Source organism: Physeter macrocephalus, chromosome 12 (genome assembly GCF_002837175.3).
Source record: "Physeter macrocephalus isolate SW-GA chromosome 12, ASM283717v5, whole genome shotgun sequence".
NCBI classification, from domain to species: Eukaryota; Metazoa; Chordata; class Mammalia; order Artiodactyla; family Physeteridae; genus Physeter; species Physeter macrocephalus.
This window is the reverse complement of record NC_041225.1, coordinates 30115391-30132925: the sequence shown is the minus strand read 5'-3', so window position 1 is coordinate 30132925 and position 17535 is coordinate 30115391. Positions and strand designations below refer to the sequence as shown.

At 52.3% G+C, this 17535-nt stretch overlaps 1 protein-coding gene across 9 annotated transcripts in view; it reads right to left on the bottom strand.

Moving 5' to 3' along the window:
- Positions 1-17535, bottom strand: part of RNF144A (ring finger protein 144A) — a 114006-nt gene that overhangs the window by 18184 nt on the left and 78287 nt on the right. For all 9 annotated transcript variants that reach the window (XM_024119091.3, XM_028496887.2, XM_028496886.2 and 6 more), the window contains 3 exons: positions 7776-7880; positions 7578-7638; positions 1645-1852 (listed from right to left, as the gene is read on the bottom strand). In XM_024119091.3, the coding sequence (XP_023974859.1) occupies positions 1645-1852; positions 7578-7638; positions 7776-7880 (374 nt within the window). The remainder of the gene's footprint in view (positions 1-1644; positions 1853-7577; positions 7639-7775; positions 7881-17535) is intronic.

Genomic DNA, 17535 nt, shown 5'->3' with positions numbered 1-17535 from the left:
CCCTTGTGTCAGTTTCTTAGGTTGCACAACCTGATTTTTTTCTTTTCATTTTGTTCGTTCTTGTTCTTTCTAAGGTATATCACGGATGATTTAATATACACGTACGTCATGCCACCGTGACATGACTGTGGTCTTTGGGCAATGACCTCCATGAGATCAGAACACCACAGACGAAGAAATACTAAGTCGTCAGGCTCTCAACACCCTCCACCTTAAGAAGATTTTATGGATCCCTCCTCTATCCCTCCCAAGAGCAGGACACCGGCTCTTCCTGACTCCTGGTTTCGCTGGTTCTTGGAAGGGAGGAGCCCCTCCCTCACTAAGTGGGGCCTTCTCTTAAACAGTCACCCAACTGCTTCACGAGGGCACAGCCCCACCTGCCCTCTACCTGCTTCTTCCCCAGCCTGGAAATCCAGCTCTCCCGGTTATGTGTAATCTGTCACACACGCAGTGTGGCCCTTCTCGCACAATTATGAAGGATCAAGACCCTAAGTATAAGTTAAGTGATCATTCTAGCGTTTCGGCGCCTGCCGTATGCCGAGATTTGGGGTGACGACGTCCAAACAAACACAAGAGCTCAGCCTAGTGGAGGGACTGGCCACGTAAACAGATGAACTAACACCCCACAAGGCTGGTGTTGTCATCAATGCAGACGATCTCCACGGGGGACACAGAGGATGGGTCTCCAACCCTGCCCTGGAAACTGGGAAGCTTGACAAAAGACGGGACATGAGCCATGTCCTCGAGGGTGGCAAGGAGTCCCCAGGGAAAGCAGGAGGGCGGAGAAGGGACATTCCAGGCACAGCGCAGAGGTGCAGGCGGCAGGGGACAGGGGTGTGTCCGGCGTCGCCACGAGGGCCCCTGCTGGGCAGGTCGAGCTGTGGGGAGAGGGGCGGGGGCAGCAGATGGGGACGAGGAAGACGACAGGCTGGTGACACCTTCGGGTGGATGGTGAGATTTACTCAACAGGCGCTGCGCCACCTCTATCTGATTGAACCAGATGCCACTGCAGATACTGGAGGACAAAACAGCTGAAAACTATCAATTTCTATGCTTCAACCTACTAAATTGCAAGGTACACAGAGTGATGCTGTGGTGTCTACCTGGCCATCCGGGCTGAGGGTCTGGCGGGGGACGGGAGGGCAAAACCGCTATAGTGGTTTACTGCATCCCTCCTGCCAGGCCCCCCATTTCAGGGACATGTGGCCCCCCTGGCCTCAGGCACCAGGAGCCTGTCTTTGGCGATCCTTCTGGTGTTTCTAACCACTGGCCCCCCCTCCTCTCGTTCCTGCCCCTGCACCCCCATTTCGGGTCATCTTCAGCACAATGGAGTCTTGGAAACACTTCAGGTATCACAGGACTTAAAACCCTGCATAGTAACTGACTGTTCATACGTCTGCCTTTCTGGATGGGCAGCGTGTACTGTTTCTTATGCAACTTTATATGTCCAGAGGCTGGCACAGTGCCAGGCACATAATCAGTTCTCAAAAATAAATAATAAACAAACAAATCCAGGTCTGAATGAGACCCGAGAGAAGAGCGTACGTGGAGACTGACCGGGGTGCAGCCCTGTCCTCCCCAGAGGCACGCTGAGGGAGAAGCCTGATTCCTTCTCCCGGCCTGCAGTCGGTGCCCCGAGCGTACCTGGTCTCCCCGGGAAGGAAGGTGATGGGCATGGTCTCCGGGCAGCCCTGGCCAGGGTGCCAGCTGGCTTTGCAGGCGGAGCAGAATTCCGTGTCGCAGGCTTTGCACTGCACCAGCTGCGGGGTCTGCAGCCCCATCTCCTGGAGCTGGCACACAGCCTGGCAGGTGGACGCTGGGCACCAAGTCCGACAGGGGTCCAGGAGTACCTCTGGCACAGGGGATAAAAACGGGCAGGTCAAACTCCGCAGGACCAAGGATCTGGCGGGGCTTCAGACTGATGGGCACGGACTTCACGGGTTTAAGGGAGAAAAGGAAATCAAGGTCAGACATAATATACCCTTCACGATCCGGGACCCATCTGGCTCCTCCTGTCCCCCAGCCACTCCCCACTTCTCACTCCACTCACGGTGGGGGGGGACAGCAGATCCCCAACTACCCCCAGCGTCCTCGTAGGGGCCCCGGAGCCCCTACATCCTGGAAGCCTCGTGGTCCAGGGACCACTTCCTGCTCCCTGCCCGCCTGCCCTGGGACACTGCTTCGTGCAGTCAGGCCCGTCCTTCAGGCTCGTAGCCTCACAACCTAGCCCAGTGTGGGGCGTGCAACAGGCATCCCAAAATATTGGCTAAGGATGGAAGGAAAAGAGGGAAGGGAGATGGCTGATTCTTCTTCTCATCAAAGGTCAGACCTCTGACTTACACTGTCTCCCTCCCAAGTTCAAGTCTAAGCCCTGAGCTAAGGACTGCGTGAAATTCACTCTTCACCAGCAGGCTTTCCCTCTGAAGTGGAGCCCACGGCACTAAGAAGCCTGATTTGATGCAATCAGTCAGGAAGTTGATTTTAAAAAACAGAACACCACAACCCTCCCATGCCTTCACATCTGCTTTCATATCTCGCATTTCTTTAAATAACGGTCCCGAGCTGTCCTTCACGTGAGCCTGCTTACTGGTTCCTTGGACCCTTTGTCCAGCGTGACTGGACTCTCCGTGCAGGCCAGCGGGAGGGAGAGCTGGGCAGGAACCCACACGGACGCTGATGCAAGGCCAGAACGCTGCGAGGGAGGCCAAAGGATTCCAGGGTGTGTGCAAAGGCCTCCAAGCCAGCCACTGAGGGTCGCCCTCGAGAAGGACGGACTGCATTGTGCTGGGAACTTGGAAGCAGTGAAAGGCGCTTGCAGGCTTCTCAGCCATGTGACCGGCGGTGGCCAGGGTGGGTGGGTTCACCCACATCAGAGACAGGGTTTGCGGGCACTAGGACCTCCACCAGGCTGGGGCCGTCATGAGCTGCAGGCGCCCGGGCCTCGCCTCGACAGGCCACCCGTGTGTGTACCCTGCTCCCCAATCAAACGAGGATTCAGCCCGCCGTGAATGAGCTCCTGTCAGGTACAACCGGACTAAAACCCATCTCCCATCCAATCCGGGGGCTAACAGCAAGTATTTCGGTCTTTGAGGGCCGTGAGGTCTCCATCCGACTACTCAGCTCTGCTGTGGTAGCACAAAGGCATGTGTGTTGATCCGTAAATGAGCGTGCCGATAAAACTTGGTTCCTAACCCCAAGCCGGGGGCCCTACTAATCCGGCCCACTGGCCATGGCCGGCCGGCCCCTCAGCTAATCGAACTTCTTTTAAAAGGTGAGTTCACCAACAGCACAAAAGTATCGAATTGGCAGGCCTGGCAGAAGCTTTAGAAGACTTGCTAATACAAAGGAACACGGGCATTCAGGAAAATGTGATACTTTTTAGTTGTTTTTGCTTATAATAAGGTAAAATCTTCCTGATATGCCCAACAGTGAGCGAAGGAGGAAAATCAGCTCTTGTCATGATGAGCTGAGAGCGTTGGCTTTTCTAAGACTGTCTCTGGCTGTCCGATCCAAGGACGTGGTTTTCTGGGAGAACGCGGGTGTGTGGGGCAGCGGCCTGCAGGCCCCCGGGCTGAGGAGGCAGGAGGAAGGCGGAGGGAAGGATGCAGAGGCGGCCTGGGGCACCGGGGAAAGCACCAAAGGCCGCTGCCCCAGGGTCCTGGGCCTTTCAGCGGGCGGCCCTCCCCCTCCCTCATCTGGAATTTCTCTAAGAGCTCGGCCTCCGGTGCTGCTGTGCGTGGTGGGTGAGCCAGGGTTTGCCGCGCCTACATCACGGGGCCCCCTACGTGCCCGGCCCCCGAGGGCAGTGCTGCGGGATGCGCGCACCCGGCCTGCCAACAGCAGGTCACGGGCAGGTACGTCCTCGGCGGGGCCTGTTTCCCTGCCAACGTGACAAGGTGTTTAGTGCTGTTGCCCCTAAAGGGACAACACTGGCCAGTTCCCAGCGCTCCCCGCCTCTGCTCTGAGGAGCCTGTGACATCAGGAGGGGACCAGCAGAGTCTCTGCCTGCATCTCACGGCCGAGCGCCATCTTCCGTCCACTCCTCTTAGATGGCACGCGTGGCTGCCGGCGTGGGGGTGGGGGGGAGCTTTTCATGAAAGGCCCAATTATATCACGCAGCGCACAGCAGAGGAGACCCAGTTAGGGTTTCCATGGTAACGACTTCAACTGTGCGACCTGTGTCCTTATGGCACCGCCCATCCCTATGGGAGAGACTCCCTGTGGGAGACGTAGAGGGCAAACACTCTGCCCCATCGATCCGCTAGCTCAGAACACCCTCTTCCGTAGTACTGCCGGCACACATGCCCCTGGGGGCACAGCCTGGGCTCCTGTCTCACAGTCTATTAGAATTCTACCTCATCACCCCGCTGCTGCAGTCTGCCAGCTGGATGTACAAGATGGGACGCGATCAACAGGAAAATCCACACTGGGCAACGGTAGAGGTTTTCTTTCCAGGATGTGTATATACATACACATCTGTGACTGTCTATCTGTGTATTACATATATATCTTATACTATACATTAGATACATTATATCATATGATATATTATAACTATTATAAATATTGTATCTAATATTTATATATATACATATTTGTATATATTTTCACACAAGGCAAGCAGTGTATTTTCTGGCACACTAGAAGAAACTCATCTTAACTCCCATCTCCCAAAGGTATATTCATAATAGATTAATGAAGCAGTTCCCTAATAGCTCTACTTATCCTCTTTTAAAAGACGTTTTTCTTTCCTTTTTTTTTTATTGGAGTATAATTGCTTTACAGTGGTGTGTTAGTTCCTGCTTTATAACAAAGTGAATCAGCTATACATATACATATATCCCCATATCTCTTCCCTCTTGCGTCTCCCTCCCACCCTCCCTATCCCACCCCTCTAGGTGGTCACAAAGCACCGAGCTGATCTCCCTGTGCTATGCGGCTGCTTCCCACTAGCTATCTAGTTTACATTTGGTAGTGTACATATGTCCATGCCACTCTCGCACTTCGTCCCAGCTTCCCCTTCCCCCTCCCCGTGTCCTCAAGTCCATTCTCTACGTCTGCGTCTTTATTCCTGTCCTGTCCCTAAGTTCTTCAGAATCATTTCTTTTTTTTTTAGATTCCATACATATGTGTTAGCATACGGTATTTGTTTCTCTTTCTGACTTACTTCACTCTGTATGACAGACTCTAGGTCCATCCACCTCACTACAAATAACCCAATTTCGTTTCTTTTTATGGCTGAGTAATAGTCCATTGTATATATGTGCCACATAAAGATGTTCTTCTTTCTTAAGCACAAGTGTCCTTTGAGAAGCACACTGTGAAGGGCCCAGCATCCCCACTCATACTGGTCCATTCTCACTGCCCTGGATATGTAAACAAACGCCTGCAGCGTGGTGTGGCCGGTCCTCAAATAGGAGCTCGTGTGTAGTCCAGGGGGGCGTGCAGGCAAGGGCGGTGGACCTTCCCTGGAAGCTTGTTTGTTCCCTGCCTTGGGGGGGTCTTCCAGTTGGGAGAGTAGGTGCTCAGAAAGCACCTCACAGCCTCCCTCCTAGCTTCCTGCTTCCCAAGGACCTGGCTGGAGGAGTGGGGAAACTCAGATTGAAATCAAGCCTCTGATATAAGATGAGACATGCGAAGTTCACAGGAAGACAGTGTTTGAAACTTTAAACATAGGACTTTGTAGTAACTAAAGGTTGTCAGAAAATCATGGCAACTGTCAGTTTTAATCCAGTCACCATCCTCATTTGAAAATGAATTTCAAAGGGAGAGAGTATGTTGAAACTTGCTCACTGATCCTGTCTCAGAATTTGCTCAGTGAGCAGCTATAATCAATAGCTGTATTTTATTAGCCCTAACATTTTAACAGTTCATTCAGACCGGTCTCTGGTCCTATTAAGTCCGAGTCCTTTTTGTGTTTTTTGTTGCTTTGAATGCAATGCTAGAAAAATGTTTTAAAGTGATGAGTTTGAGAGATATTTTTTTTAACCTAAGTTGAGTTGGGTTCATTATTATGCAAAGGAAAAAAAAAAATCTTTGACCAAGCTAAAGTTCGGAAGAAATAACACAGTTAAAATTATTATGTAGGAATATTTACCCAGCTGCGCTTTTAAATTCAATGTCATAGAAAGTTCATTTTCTTGTAACCCAAATAACTGCCAGTTTCTGTCAAGATTCCCACTGGAAAATGTTTTCAGAAGACGCTCAAAGTCTCAGAAATCCAAATTAATTGTATTGCTCCACATACTGACTTTTTTGTATCACATGGCGTTATATTTAAGCTATAAACTGCCCCAAACCAAGCAATATATGGCATTTAAATAAATAAACTCTTGAAAACAAATTTCAATGCCATCAAAAACCCCGTTTGACTTTTTTTTAGGTTGACCACACATTACCTTTTTTTTTTTTTTCTTGAGAAGTGAGCCTCAAGAGGAAATGCAGCTATCTTTAGCATTTCTTAAAAAAAAAAAAAAAGAAAACGAAAACTTTCCACATTCAGCTAAACTAAGAGTCTCTGGACACTTTCCTCGAGTCGATTCCGCATTCCATTCCCATCCTGATGGTGTTTTCCTGTAAACACGCCACCCAGGGCCGCATCTCTCATAAATGCCTGATCCAGGCGAGGACTGAGAGCCGGTCCAGGAAGAGCGGGAAGCAAACTTCAGGGCTCACAAACTGAGCTGAAAATTTTACAATCCTGATGCGGCGTCTTCACCATAAAGTTTTACGTACAGAGCATCTTCTACCCATGACTTATTCTGTTCCTTTTCAGATGAGCCCAAGGTCCAGAATATATATGGAAACGAGGCCAGACAGAATCCACAGGCTCTTTAAAAGACCATGTTATGATCCTGAAGTATTTCAGACAGCAAAGAGAAAGACCCATCCCGGACGGTCAGCGTGTCTGAACTCTGGAGCGGCCCGGCTCCAGCCAGCAGGGCTGGGCAGGGCACCGCGGGGGGACCTGGTCCACACCCCACCCCACCACCCAGCAGAGGTGGAAATCAGGGCGCGTCAGTTAGCCTCTGTGGGTGTCAGGTTAACAGACAACCTTGTCGGGCTGCCGGGAGACTCGGTGAGCTAAGGACTCAGCACCCACGGGTCCCAGCGTGCACGAGGCAGCCTGTGAAGGCGACGGACGTGCGTGCAGTCAGGATGGTCAGTGCCACGCTTCCGCCCTGCCTGACCTCGGGGCTTGCTTCCAGGCCTTGGTATCTTTTAAATTCTCCGGAGGTCTAAGAATTAGTTCTCAGACTGTTAGGCCTGAACCTGGCTGGAGAATAATGCCCCATGCGGGTCTCTTTAAACTACCCCCCAAAATCCCAAACCCCTAGAAGCAAGCTGTGTTTCACGAATCTTTCCTGTTCCTAACTAGACCCCCAACAGAGGCCTTCCAACTGTGAGCTCTGCAGAGAATTCAAATGACAGCCGAACTTCAGAAGTCGAATTTACATCAATGTTTTCACTTCTGCTGTAGCCAAATGGTATAGAATCACAATCACCAAAAGCACCCCCCCAGGTCCCCCGGATTCTGTCACAGGAATCATAACTGGCTAAGACACTGGGGCACCTACCTCTTTCAAACTGTAGCTTTTTGTATCTTTGCATGATTTCAGCTGCAACCATACACTCAATCTAAGGGAAAAAAGAGAAAGGAGTATCACGATCTGAGGGCTGGACCCCAATGCCAGGTCAGCCTAGGCAGAACCCGTAACCCCCGATCCGCTGAGGAGCCCACGGTCGTGCATCCCAGTTTCCCCAGCTGAACGTGCCTCGTTCTCCTGTAGGTGGCCCTGTTTGGGGCAGGCAGCATCAGGGCAGCTAATTGCAGTTTCTAATCCTTCTTTGATCAAGAGCTCCACATACTGTTTCAGGCACTGAAAAAAAGAAAAAAAAACACAGAGAAATATCTGTAAACAATCTTTACTTCCTTAAGGCTGAAGGAGCAGTGAGGCACTAAAAAAAAAAAAAAGAAAAGGACAAATCAAGCACGTTGTTCCAATACGGTGTTTTGTATATTTGCCGTGTAGCCATAGCAACGACCAAATTAGGGGTTGTATTCACTCAACAAATATTTGCGGGGTGCCTCTTCTGCACCGGGACTAGGGATGCGGGCTGGACCCCTGGCCCCGACCTCGGCCAACACCACGCCAGTGCGCCCAGGGCAGGATCAGAGGCATCGAGGAAAGGAGGGAAGCCGTGTCCCTCAGACACACATCAGACGTCAGGCGCCGTGCTCAGTCCCCCCTATTCCGTTGTTTCACGTCCTCCTTAGAACATTCTCGCAGGAAGGTGTGACCACTGAGTCACCAAAGAAGGAACTGCCAGCTTACCCAGACAGCAAGGGCAGAGCCCAGGTTCCAACCCAGCCTCGCCTGCCTCTAAATGGCCCCTGCACCCCACACGGAGAACCCAGGTAAGGCTGCCCATCCTCCTTCAGTGACCCCTTACTTACTGGGCAATTACTTGCTACCACCTTCCCCTACTTGGCAGTCTGCCTGGACGTCTGAAGTAAGTCAGAAAAATCAGTGAGGGACACAAGGCAAAGTTCATACCAAAGCGAGGAGGCCTTTCCCAACGCCAGTTTACTCTTGCTTCACTGTCTGCTAGTCGTAGAAATCCAATACTCCCTTAAAAACACTTTGTAAACAACAAGTAGAAGAAAGGTCATGACCTTCCCTAGTTGCAAGCTCAACACCAAATGTGACTGAGACAAACACTGAAGCGCTTACATCAGAACTCAAAGAGCATGGGAAACCAGAGCTTCCAGTGAAGGGACAACAAGCACAAGATCTCACCAGCATCTCCAAACCTCCTTTCAGTCACAGCCCAGCGTAATACTGGGGATCATAATTCCACCGCCACTCCACTATTATAACAACACTCTTACGTGTCATAGCGATTCATCAGGAAAAGCACATAAACTGTTGGTGGGAATGTAAACTGATACAGCCACTATGGAGAACAGTATGGAGGCCCCTTAAAAAACTAAAAATAGAACTACCATGTGATCCAGCAATCCCACTACTGGGCATATACCCTGAGAAAACCGTAATTCAAAAAGACACATGCACCCCAATGTTCACTGCAGCACTATTTACAATAGCCAGGTCATGGAAGCAACCTACATGCCCGTCGACAGATGAATGGATAAAGAACATGTGGTACATATGTACAATGGAATATTACTCAGCCATAAAAAGGAACGAAATTGGGTCATTTGTAGAGACGTGGATGGATACAGACACAGTCATACAGAGTGAAGTAAGTGAGAAAGAGAAAAACAAATATCGTATATTAACACATATATGTGGAACCTAGAAAAAAGGTACAGATGAACCGGTTTGCAGGGTAGAAACAGAGACACAGATGTAGAGAACAAACGTATGGACACCAAGGGGGGGAAGCGGCAGGGGGTGTGGTGATGGGATGAATTGGGCGATTGGGATTGACACGTAGACACTGCCTATCAACAAAACAGAAACAGAGACACAGATGTAGAGAACAAACGTATGGACACCAAGGGGGGGAAGCGGCAGGGGGTGTGGTGATGGGATGAATTGGGCGATTGGGATTGACACGTAGACACTGATGTGTATAAAATTGATGACTAATAAGAACCTGTTGTATAAAAATATAAATAAAATAAAATTCAAAAATTCGAAAAAAGAAAAGCACATAAGCTGTTTCCTAGGCCTCTTCCTCCCCCGCAAAATGTCTAATCCATTTCATTATAAGAATGCATGGTGACTAGGAACGGATGGGCCTAAAATCAGATCCAGCTGCAGTTTCCACTGCTTCTGTGCTTTGAACAAGTCTGCCTCTCTACCAGCCTCATTTTCTGGACCTGCATTTTAGGGTGGGTCAGCCTACCTCATGGTGGAGTCGAAAGAATACTGTGCAAGAGAAAGAGGTCGAGGGCTTCCCTGGTGGCGCAGTGGTTAGCAGTCGCCTGCCGATGCAGGGGACGCGGGTTCGAGCCCCGGTCCGGGAGGATCCCACGTGCCGCGGAGCAACTAAGCCCGTGAGTCGCAACTCCTGAGCCTGCGCTCTAGAGCCCACGAGCCACAACTACTGAGCCCACGCACCACAGCTACTGAGCCCGCGTGCCTAGAGCCCGTGCTCCGCAACAAGAGAAGCCACCGCAATGAGAAGCCCGCGCACCGCAACGAAGAGTAGCCCCCGCTCGCCGCAACTAGAGAGAGCCCGCGCGCAGCAACGAAGACCCAGCACAGCCAAAATAAATAAATAAATAAATAAATAAATAAATTTACCTTAAAAAACAAAAAGAGAAGGAGTCTAGAAGACTACATGGAAAAGACTGATGCTCAATATATAAATGACAATTGATCTAAATGGGTAATTCTCACCATTTTAGCAAAAACCAGACTATTTCATTCACTAGAGACTCTAAAGATGGCAATTCCTTTAAAAAAATAGAAACCAAGGTAATCCTCGAAAAGACCCATCTCCTACAGCCTCTCTCAAGAGCACTGAACAGAACGCTAAGACTCCACGTGTCAATTGCAGCCTTGGTGCCTACGACCCAAGGGCCCTGTATCCTTCTGTCCCGTCCAAGCTCCCTGTGACCCGCGGGCCCTGCACTTAGGTTTTTCCCAGATCATCTATGTTTCACCAACGCAATGATGATGGAGAGAGCTCCAGAGAACCGAGTAAGGATGAGCCTAGTCCTGGCACTCCCACTGAGGCCTAAGATGGCAGAGCTTTCAGAGGTAAACTCATCAAAACCAACACAGGAGCTTCCCAGAACGAGGGAGGGGCAGAGGAGGAGGGGGGGGGGGTCAGGCCGAGCCCCCATCAGGCCTGCACCTCCTCGGGAAGACGGCACCGTGGTTTGGTGGTGCGCTGAACCCCTACAGCAAGGTCTGTTCACAGTGGGAGGTGACTGGAAAGCGAATGTCCTGTGTGGGGCTGGGGGCAGGCTGAGGAGGAGAAACACCGCAGGCTTCAGAGCTACAGGGACACCTGGAATCCCTGCCCTTCGAGGCAGAGCCGCGGACCAGTTATGTGATGAGTTTGGGCCACAGCCCCCTTGACTACAGAATACAGAAGCCCATCTTGCTGGGCTTTTGCAACGGTAAGAAAGAAACTATGTAAAAGCACCTGGCACAATTCCCAACACACAGACCAGCAAAGTAAGAGGGACCGCCGTGACCTGCGGTGTGTCTATCTGGGTGACACATGTCTTTCGGTCACAGGTGAAAAAGAATCAAAACCTTAGCAACAAGACCATTATTTTACTTTTTACAATTAAGTTTGTCTAAATTGAGTCTCTGGAGGACACTGGAATGCCCTAAACTGAGAAAATGCTGAAAACTCTCACAATACTGTGCAGAGAAGTACCTGATGAGAGAAGGGTTACAAAATGCAACAGTGAAAGCTGGTGCGAAGCACGCACCCGGGGGGGGCATCTCCGAGTCCACACGATGCTGTTGAAGAGACCCCCGCACGTATCAACAGGCAGCGCGTCGCGTCTGCGGAGGCCTACCGACGCGCGAACGTCCTATGCCGTCAGCAGGCCTCTGTGCAATTTGCAAAATGACTGTGCTCTGGGAGCAGCCATTTGTTTACTATATAAAAAGAGAGGAGTATCCGAGCGTCTGACCAACCATCCATCGAAAACAAGCCCAGGCTTCTTCCAGATATAAAGCAGGCCATGACTCACAGGCTACGTTTTTCAATCTAACAGCAAAAAGATGTCTGGAAATGAGCACCCAAAAAATGCCAGAGAAAACCTCAGTCAAAATATACAGGACAGGGCTTCCCTGGTGGCGCAGCGGTTGCGCGTCCGCCTGCCGATGCAGGGGAACCGGGTTCGTGCCCCGGTCCGGGAGGATCCCACGTGCCGCGGAGCGGCTGGGCCCGTGAGCCGTGGCCGCTGAGCCTGCGCGTCCGGAGCCTGTGCTCCGCAACGGGAGAGGCCGCGACAGAGGGAGGCCCGCATACCACAAAAAAAAAAAAAAAAAATATACAGGACAAAGGCAGACACTGATGTATTGATATTTCCTACTATCATATTACTTACAGCTCTCTGTAACCAAATGCCTCAGGACCCTGTGTTAATCACTACCTGTGTTAGCCAACTAAACAAACATGAGGCTCTTAGGAGGTGTTCATCACTCCCATTCTATGGGGGAGAGAACAAAGCTCAGGGAGGTTAAAAACGGGCCCAGAGGTGGAGTCTGTAAGTGGAGGAGCTCGAGCTCAAACCCACGTGTGCCTGACTCCAAAGAGGTGAGGGTTTTGTTTTTTTAAACTCCTGCCTTCTTCCTCCCCCATCAAGAACTCTTTCATAAGCAATCATTTATTACTTATTTTCTGCTACCTCATGAGGTGGTTTTTTTTTGTTTGTTTGTTTTTTTCCCAGTACAAAGCATTTTAAAGTGGCAAAGTCTGAGTCAGACTAGACTGTGTCTTTATGTGTCCCTGATGCTTGGATGCCGGGACATTCCATGACATCAAGACCCCAAGGCCCCTGTGGGAAAAGATGCGGGTGCAGATCCTTAAGACGCACTGTGCTGGGGCTCCAGTGGGGTCCCACCTCAGGGGCGCGGGTGGTTAGGAAGGCATCCCAGAGATGGAAAGCCGGCCAGAGGGACAAGACGTCCCAGCAAAGGAGCGTCTACCACACAAAGGGCAGGAGGAGGGAGGGGGGCCGTCGAGAGCCGCAGAATGTTCCAGGCCTTTCGTTTTCCACTCTGTCGTCCAACTCTTTGAAACCCGGTCCAAAGGCAGAGGCAGTACTGCTGATCTGCTAAGGTACCTCCGCTGTGTCAGACTTTTTCTGCCAACGAGAAGGGGGCCCCAGAGACACCTCCGCCTGATGTAAAGTCTGCAGCAAGCCTGAATTTCATCTGTTTTCTCCCTTGGAGGCCTGCTGGCTACTGATGACGCTAACAGCCCAAAGAAGCCTCCAGAAACTGTGCCCAGAGGTGCCTGAGTAGCTTCTGCTTACCAAGACCCAGCGTTTACGAACAGTCCGTGCAGGCAGGTCCAAACAACTGTGGTGGGACCCCCAGGGACAGTGTTCAAAGAGCAAGGGCCCTGGAATCCCCGCCCTGGGCTGGAATGCCAGCGAACTCGCTTGCCAGAGGTGTGACTGGAGCAGGAGCTGTGCCTCTCTGAGCCCCCGTCCTCCACGGTGTGGAACGAGACGAGCCTGGCGGACAGAAAAGGACGCCTCTACAGTCGGCGGCCCAGGGTCCGCCGTGCTCCGGCATGGCGCCCGCACACGCGCCACGTGCTCTGCTCGGCCTCTCCTCAGCCTCCATCACCGAGGGTCCGCTTTCGTTCCTTCTCTATTAGAAGGCAGGCTCTTTGAAAGCAAGAACTGTTTCTCTCTCCAGTCCCTGCGCCTCCGAGTGCTGGTAGGAAGCAAGGGATTAACAACGCCGCGGGGAGAGGCAGATGCCGACAACCGGGGAGCTGAGCGCTCACACACACGGCAAGCCGACACCCGCGGCAAGCCGACACCCGCGTGGACACAGACGCTCGGCAGCCGTGCAGGGGAGGGGAGACCCGGGGCGGCGTGGACCTCGGGTCACTGCCGAGGAGCGGCTGGACGGCGTGGCATCCCAGGCATCTCCGCAGGCGGGGAGGGCACGCCCTTCCTCACGGAGCTGTCCTCGGGGAGGCGGGAGCCCCCGCCGGGCACAGCACGCCTGACAAGGATGCTTCATGCATGCCCCCCCCCGCCCCCCCCCCGCCATGCCACCAGGGGCTGGAAACCCGAGCAGGCCACCCAGCCGGCCCCGTGGTGAACGTTCTGGCAGCGACGCGGCTCCAGACTGCAGGAATGTGACTTCACCCAAAGCAGGGGAGTCCAGAGCATGAAGGTTGCTTTTGTAAAAGTTTTAGAGGAAAACAAAATTCAGACTTACTTTCTACCACCCCCGCCATGCCGCCAGGGGCTGGAAACCCGAGCAGGCCACCCAGCCGGCCCCGTGGTGAACGTTCTGGCAGCGACGCGGCTCCAGACTGCAGGAATGTGACTTCACCCAAAGCAGGGGAGTCCAGAGCATGAAGGTTGCTTTTGTAAAAGTTTTAGAGGAAAACAAAATTCAGACTTACTTTCTACCAAAAGAAACCCCCCAGAAAACAAAACCCAACTCTCATCTACGTGTACTCTTTGTCCTCCGCTCTTGACAAACCACAGGACCTGCTGTCTCCTGGACGAAGCTCCCCCGAGCTCTGACCCCTCGGCTTTGCTGAAGACCAGGTGCGGCCCCACGGTCAGCCCCGCCCCAGGTAACCTCGGTGCTCTGCTGCCCGGCTGTCCTTGGGCCTTTCTGGGGAGAAGACACCCTTCTCTCCTCCGCAGGGAGGGCGCTCTCCTCGCCCTCGGGCTTCTAAACGAGCTGCAGGAGACGCCGTGTGGGTAGGACAAGGTCTCTCTTCTCCTAAGCCGCGGAGAAGCAAGTATGAGCGTTTCACCAAACCACACCTTCACCACCGAGACCTCCCAGGGAGGGCCAGACAGAGCCGGCTGTGGTGGGCAGGGTTAACATATGGAAATCAGAGTCAGGGACACGAAGGGGTCCTCCGTTTCATCCACTCAACAGATATTCATTTACTCTGCACCAAAGTCCAGGAGGCCGGAAGTGCAGAAGCAACAGACAAACCTCGGATTGAACTCTTCCTGAAAGTAGAATGAGTGGGTTTTGTGTGCAGTTGTGTGGGATGTGTGTGTGTGTGCACGTGAATTTAAGAAGGCACGGGAGAGAAGGGGATGCAAGGATATGACGGGTTTGCGGCTGTGAGGGTGTGACAATGGCAGTACATGTGCAACTGCTCGGAATCGGTGGTACCTGAGGGCTAATTCTAATAGAGGGGTACACTCTGTTCACCCAGCCTCGTTAGGTTCAGCTGTCTAGATTTTCCAAACGACTGAAGATTATTCCACCGAATGGAGAAACCAAGAGTTTTGTTTGTCTTTTATCTCATGAATAAGAAGGGGCTGGGGAGACCGAGAATGCCCATTTGGGTGTCTTGCCATCAATGGGGCAGGGTTCCAGGACGCTGACTGCAGCAGGATGCGGTTGGGCCTCCTGCAAGAGAACAGGGAGGTCGGCTTTGAGATTCAGAATCAAGTGCACAAAACGGGGAGAGAGAGAGAGAGGGACCCAAGTGTCCTTCCTGGGTAGGAAGGTACTGAGACCTGGGGGCGTGAGAAGGAAGCCCAGTGCCCGTGACCCAGGACATGGCCTGCAAATGCCTCCCAGCAGAGCCCTTCAGTGCTTTGCTATGTTTGTCAGCAAAGCTGATACCAGGAGTCGGCACTTTCTTCTGCATGGTTAATGCACAGGCATCAGGTTTTCATGCAAAAAGCAAATGCACCGGAGTCAAGGCACACCCAGTGAACGTTCTAGAGCAGCTCGTCCCGTCTTTCTGAGCTGCGGTGTCCCTTTTAGGAGATGGAGACTCCCGCCCATTTTGCAGGGTCTTATGGGAAGTGCGGCCATGTTGCAAGGCACGGGGTAGACCACCAGCAATCAGAGGAGCTGTTCTTTCACCCACAAGGTGAAGTTTTAGAGGGACCCTAAATCCAGACACAAACATGGAAACCACGCCTGCGGAGCCTGTGAGCAGTGCCCCGACTCGCCGGCCCCAGGAGCGGGGTCAATGACGGTCACACACCCAAGGAGGCCAGAGGGTGCCCTGGGAACACACGTGTCTTCTTTACCCACAGGTTACCGAGAGAGATGCCCTCGCTCTACCTGCGGACAGTGCGGGGCGAGGGCGTGCCGTCTGCAGCTGCTACCATTTTGTTACCGTCACCTGAAGCTCTTAATGCCTACACCGAGGCAGTGCCAGTGGGACTGGCAAGTGACAATGTCCGTGCAGCCCGAGAGCTCGGAGACTAAAGAGTCCCATTTTCCTTCTCTGGACGAGGGCGCCAGAGGAGACGGGGAAAGGGACTCGCCCAGGGCCCCCCCACTGTTAACGGCGGGGCTGACCCTCGAACTAGTCAACACTTGTGAATTACAGCCAAGCGCCCTTCCTACCATGTCCAAACTGTGGTTGTCTATGCAAACAATGCCCTGCAGGGAAGCTGGTCTCACTGGAAGATTCACGCACTTTCTAGACCCAAAGCTTTCTGCTGCTTGCGCCTCTCTGGCCTCCCGCGGGAGGTGGAGGACCCAAGGCTGCCCTGCTCTCCGCACATCACCATCCAAGCACAGCTGCACATTCACATCTTTCTGGCCTGATGCCCTTCTAGTCCCTGCCAGTTATGTCACTGTGGGAACCCTAGCAAAATCCTCCTGTTCCGGCCCCTCTCACGACACCCTGTCCTCTGCCTGCCCTCTTCCTGATGGGGCTCTATCTATCACGCTTTCTTCAAATGACCCCCTGAAGCCTGCCGGGTGAGTTCCCTCCTCTGTGCGGTCACGTACCGCTGTTTATACTGCGATTACGAGTCTTTCCATCCCAATGACAGCAACCCAGACCTCTCTCTCGCCTACACATGGGATCAGGAGAGCAGAGACTGGAAGCTTTCATCTCCCCCAGGTACCCAGGGCAGCTGGCACAGGCTGGCGCTTGACAAGGACTGAAGAACGGAAGTGACCAAGCATCCACTTTGTGCAAAGCTGACGGGGATGTTAAGATGTGCAGGTCAAGGCCCGTCTCCCCACCTGCTGGATTTCTGGATGAGAAAACATAGCTAAGGGGAAGAGTCAGAAGTTCTGGGTCTCGGAAAACAGACATTTCCACCTTCCTGATCCCTGGGGTGTGTTATTTTGAGGGGGGAACCACAGCACCCCACGTCTTTGAGCCTCAAGTCCCCCCAACCTTCGGAACAAGAAGATCCCCTCCAGTGCTGCGAGCTGTCACACTGACCCTGCTTTGTCAGCAGGGAAACACCATCAACGTTCTATGTTCTAGGATGCCGCAAGTATAGGGGAGACCACAGTGGTCTTGATGGGCTTCGTTTTAGCTTAAAACGTCATACATTTGAGCTTCTGGTCCACGGGGCATCTCCCAGGCCACCAGAAACAGAGGTTGACGAAATGGAAATGGGATTGGCTCTCAGTGCAGGATCTTATTTTAAGGACATATTTTGACATAAACGTCAACAACCCTTTCTCTCCTCCCGGCACTTTTGCACAGAAACTGTTGGTCATACTTGAAGATTTCACATTTTTGCACACAAATGTTCAAGTTTACGTTTATCTCTTTACGTTTCGTTTTCACACTCAGCCAAAACTTGACCATTTGAGCTACCTGGTGGGCGTCACATCTCCAAACCCCTGGAGCTTAGCATCATACCTGGAACGTGCACAGGGCTGGGAGGGTCCCTCCAGCCACAGAGACCCTTGGACCAGTGCCTCCCTCTCCTACCTGAGTCACGCCCCACCGGCCCCGTGCACAGGCTCTCCATGACCTTTGAACTCACCCTAAAGCCACCAGGCACCCTGTAAACAAGGGAAATTCCCCCGGAACATGTGTCATGGTCATGCCACGTTAGTAACTGATAGGCACACATTTCTGGTGCTCGAGTAATTTGGGGAG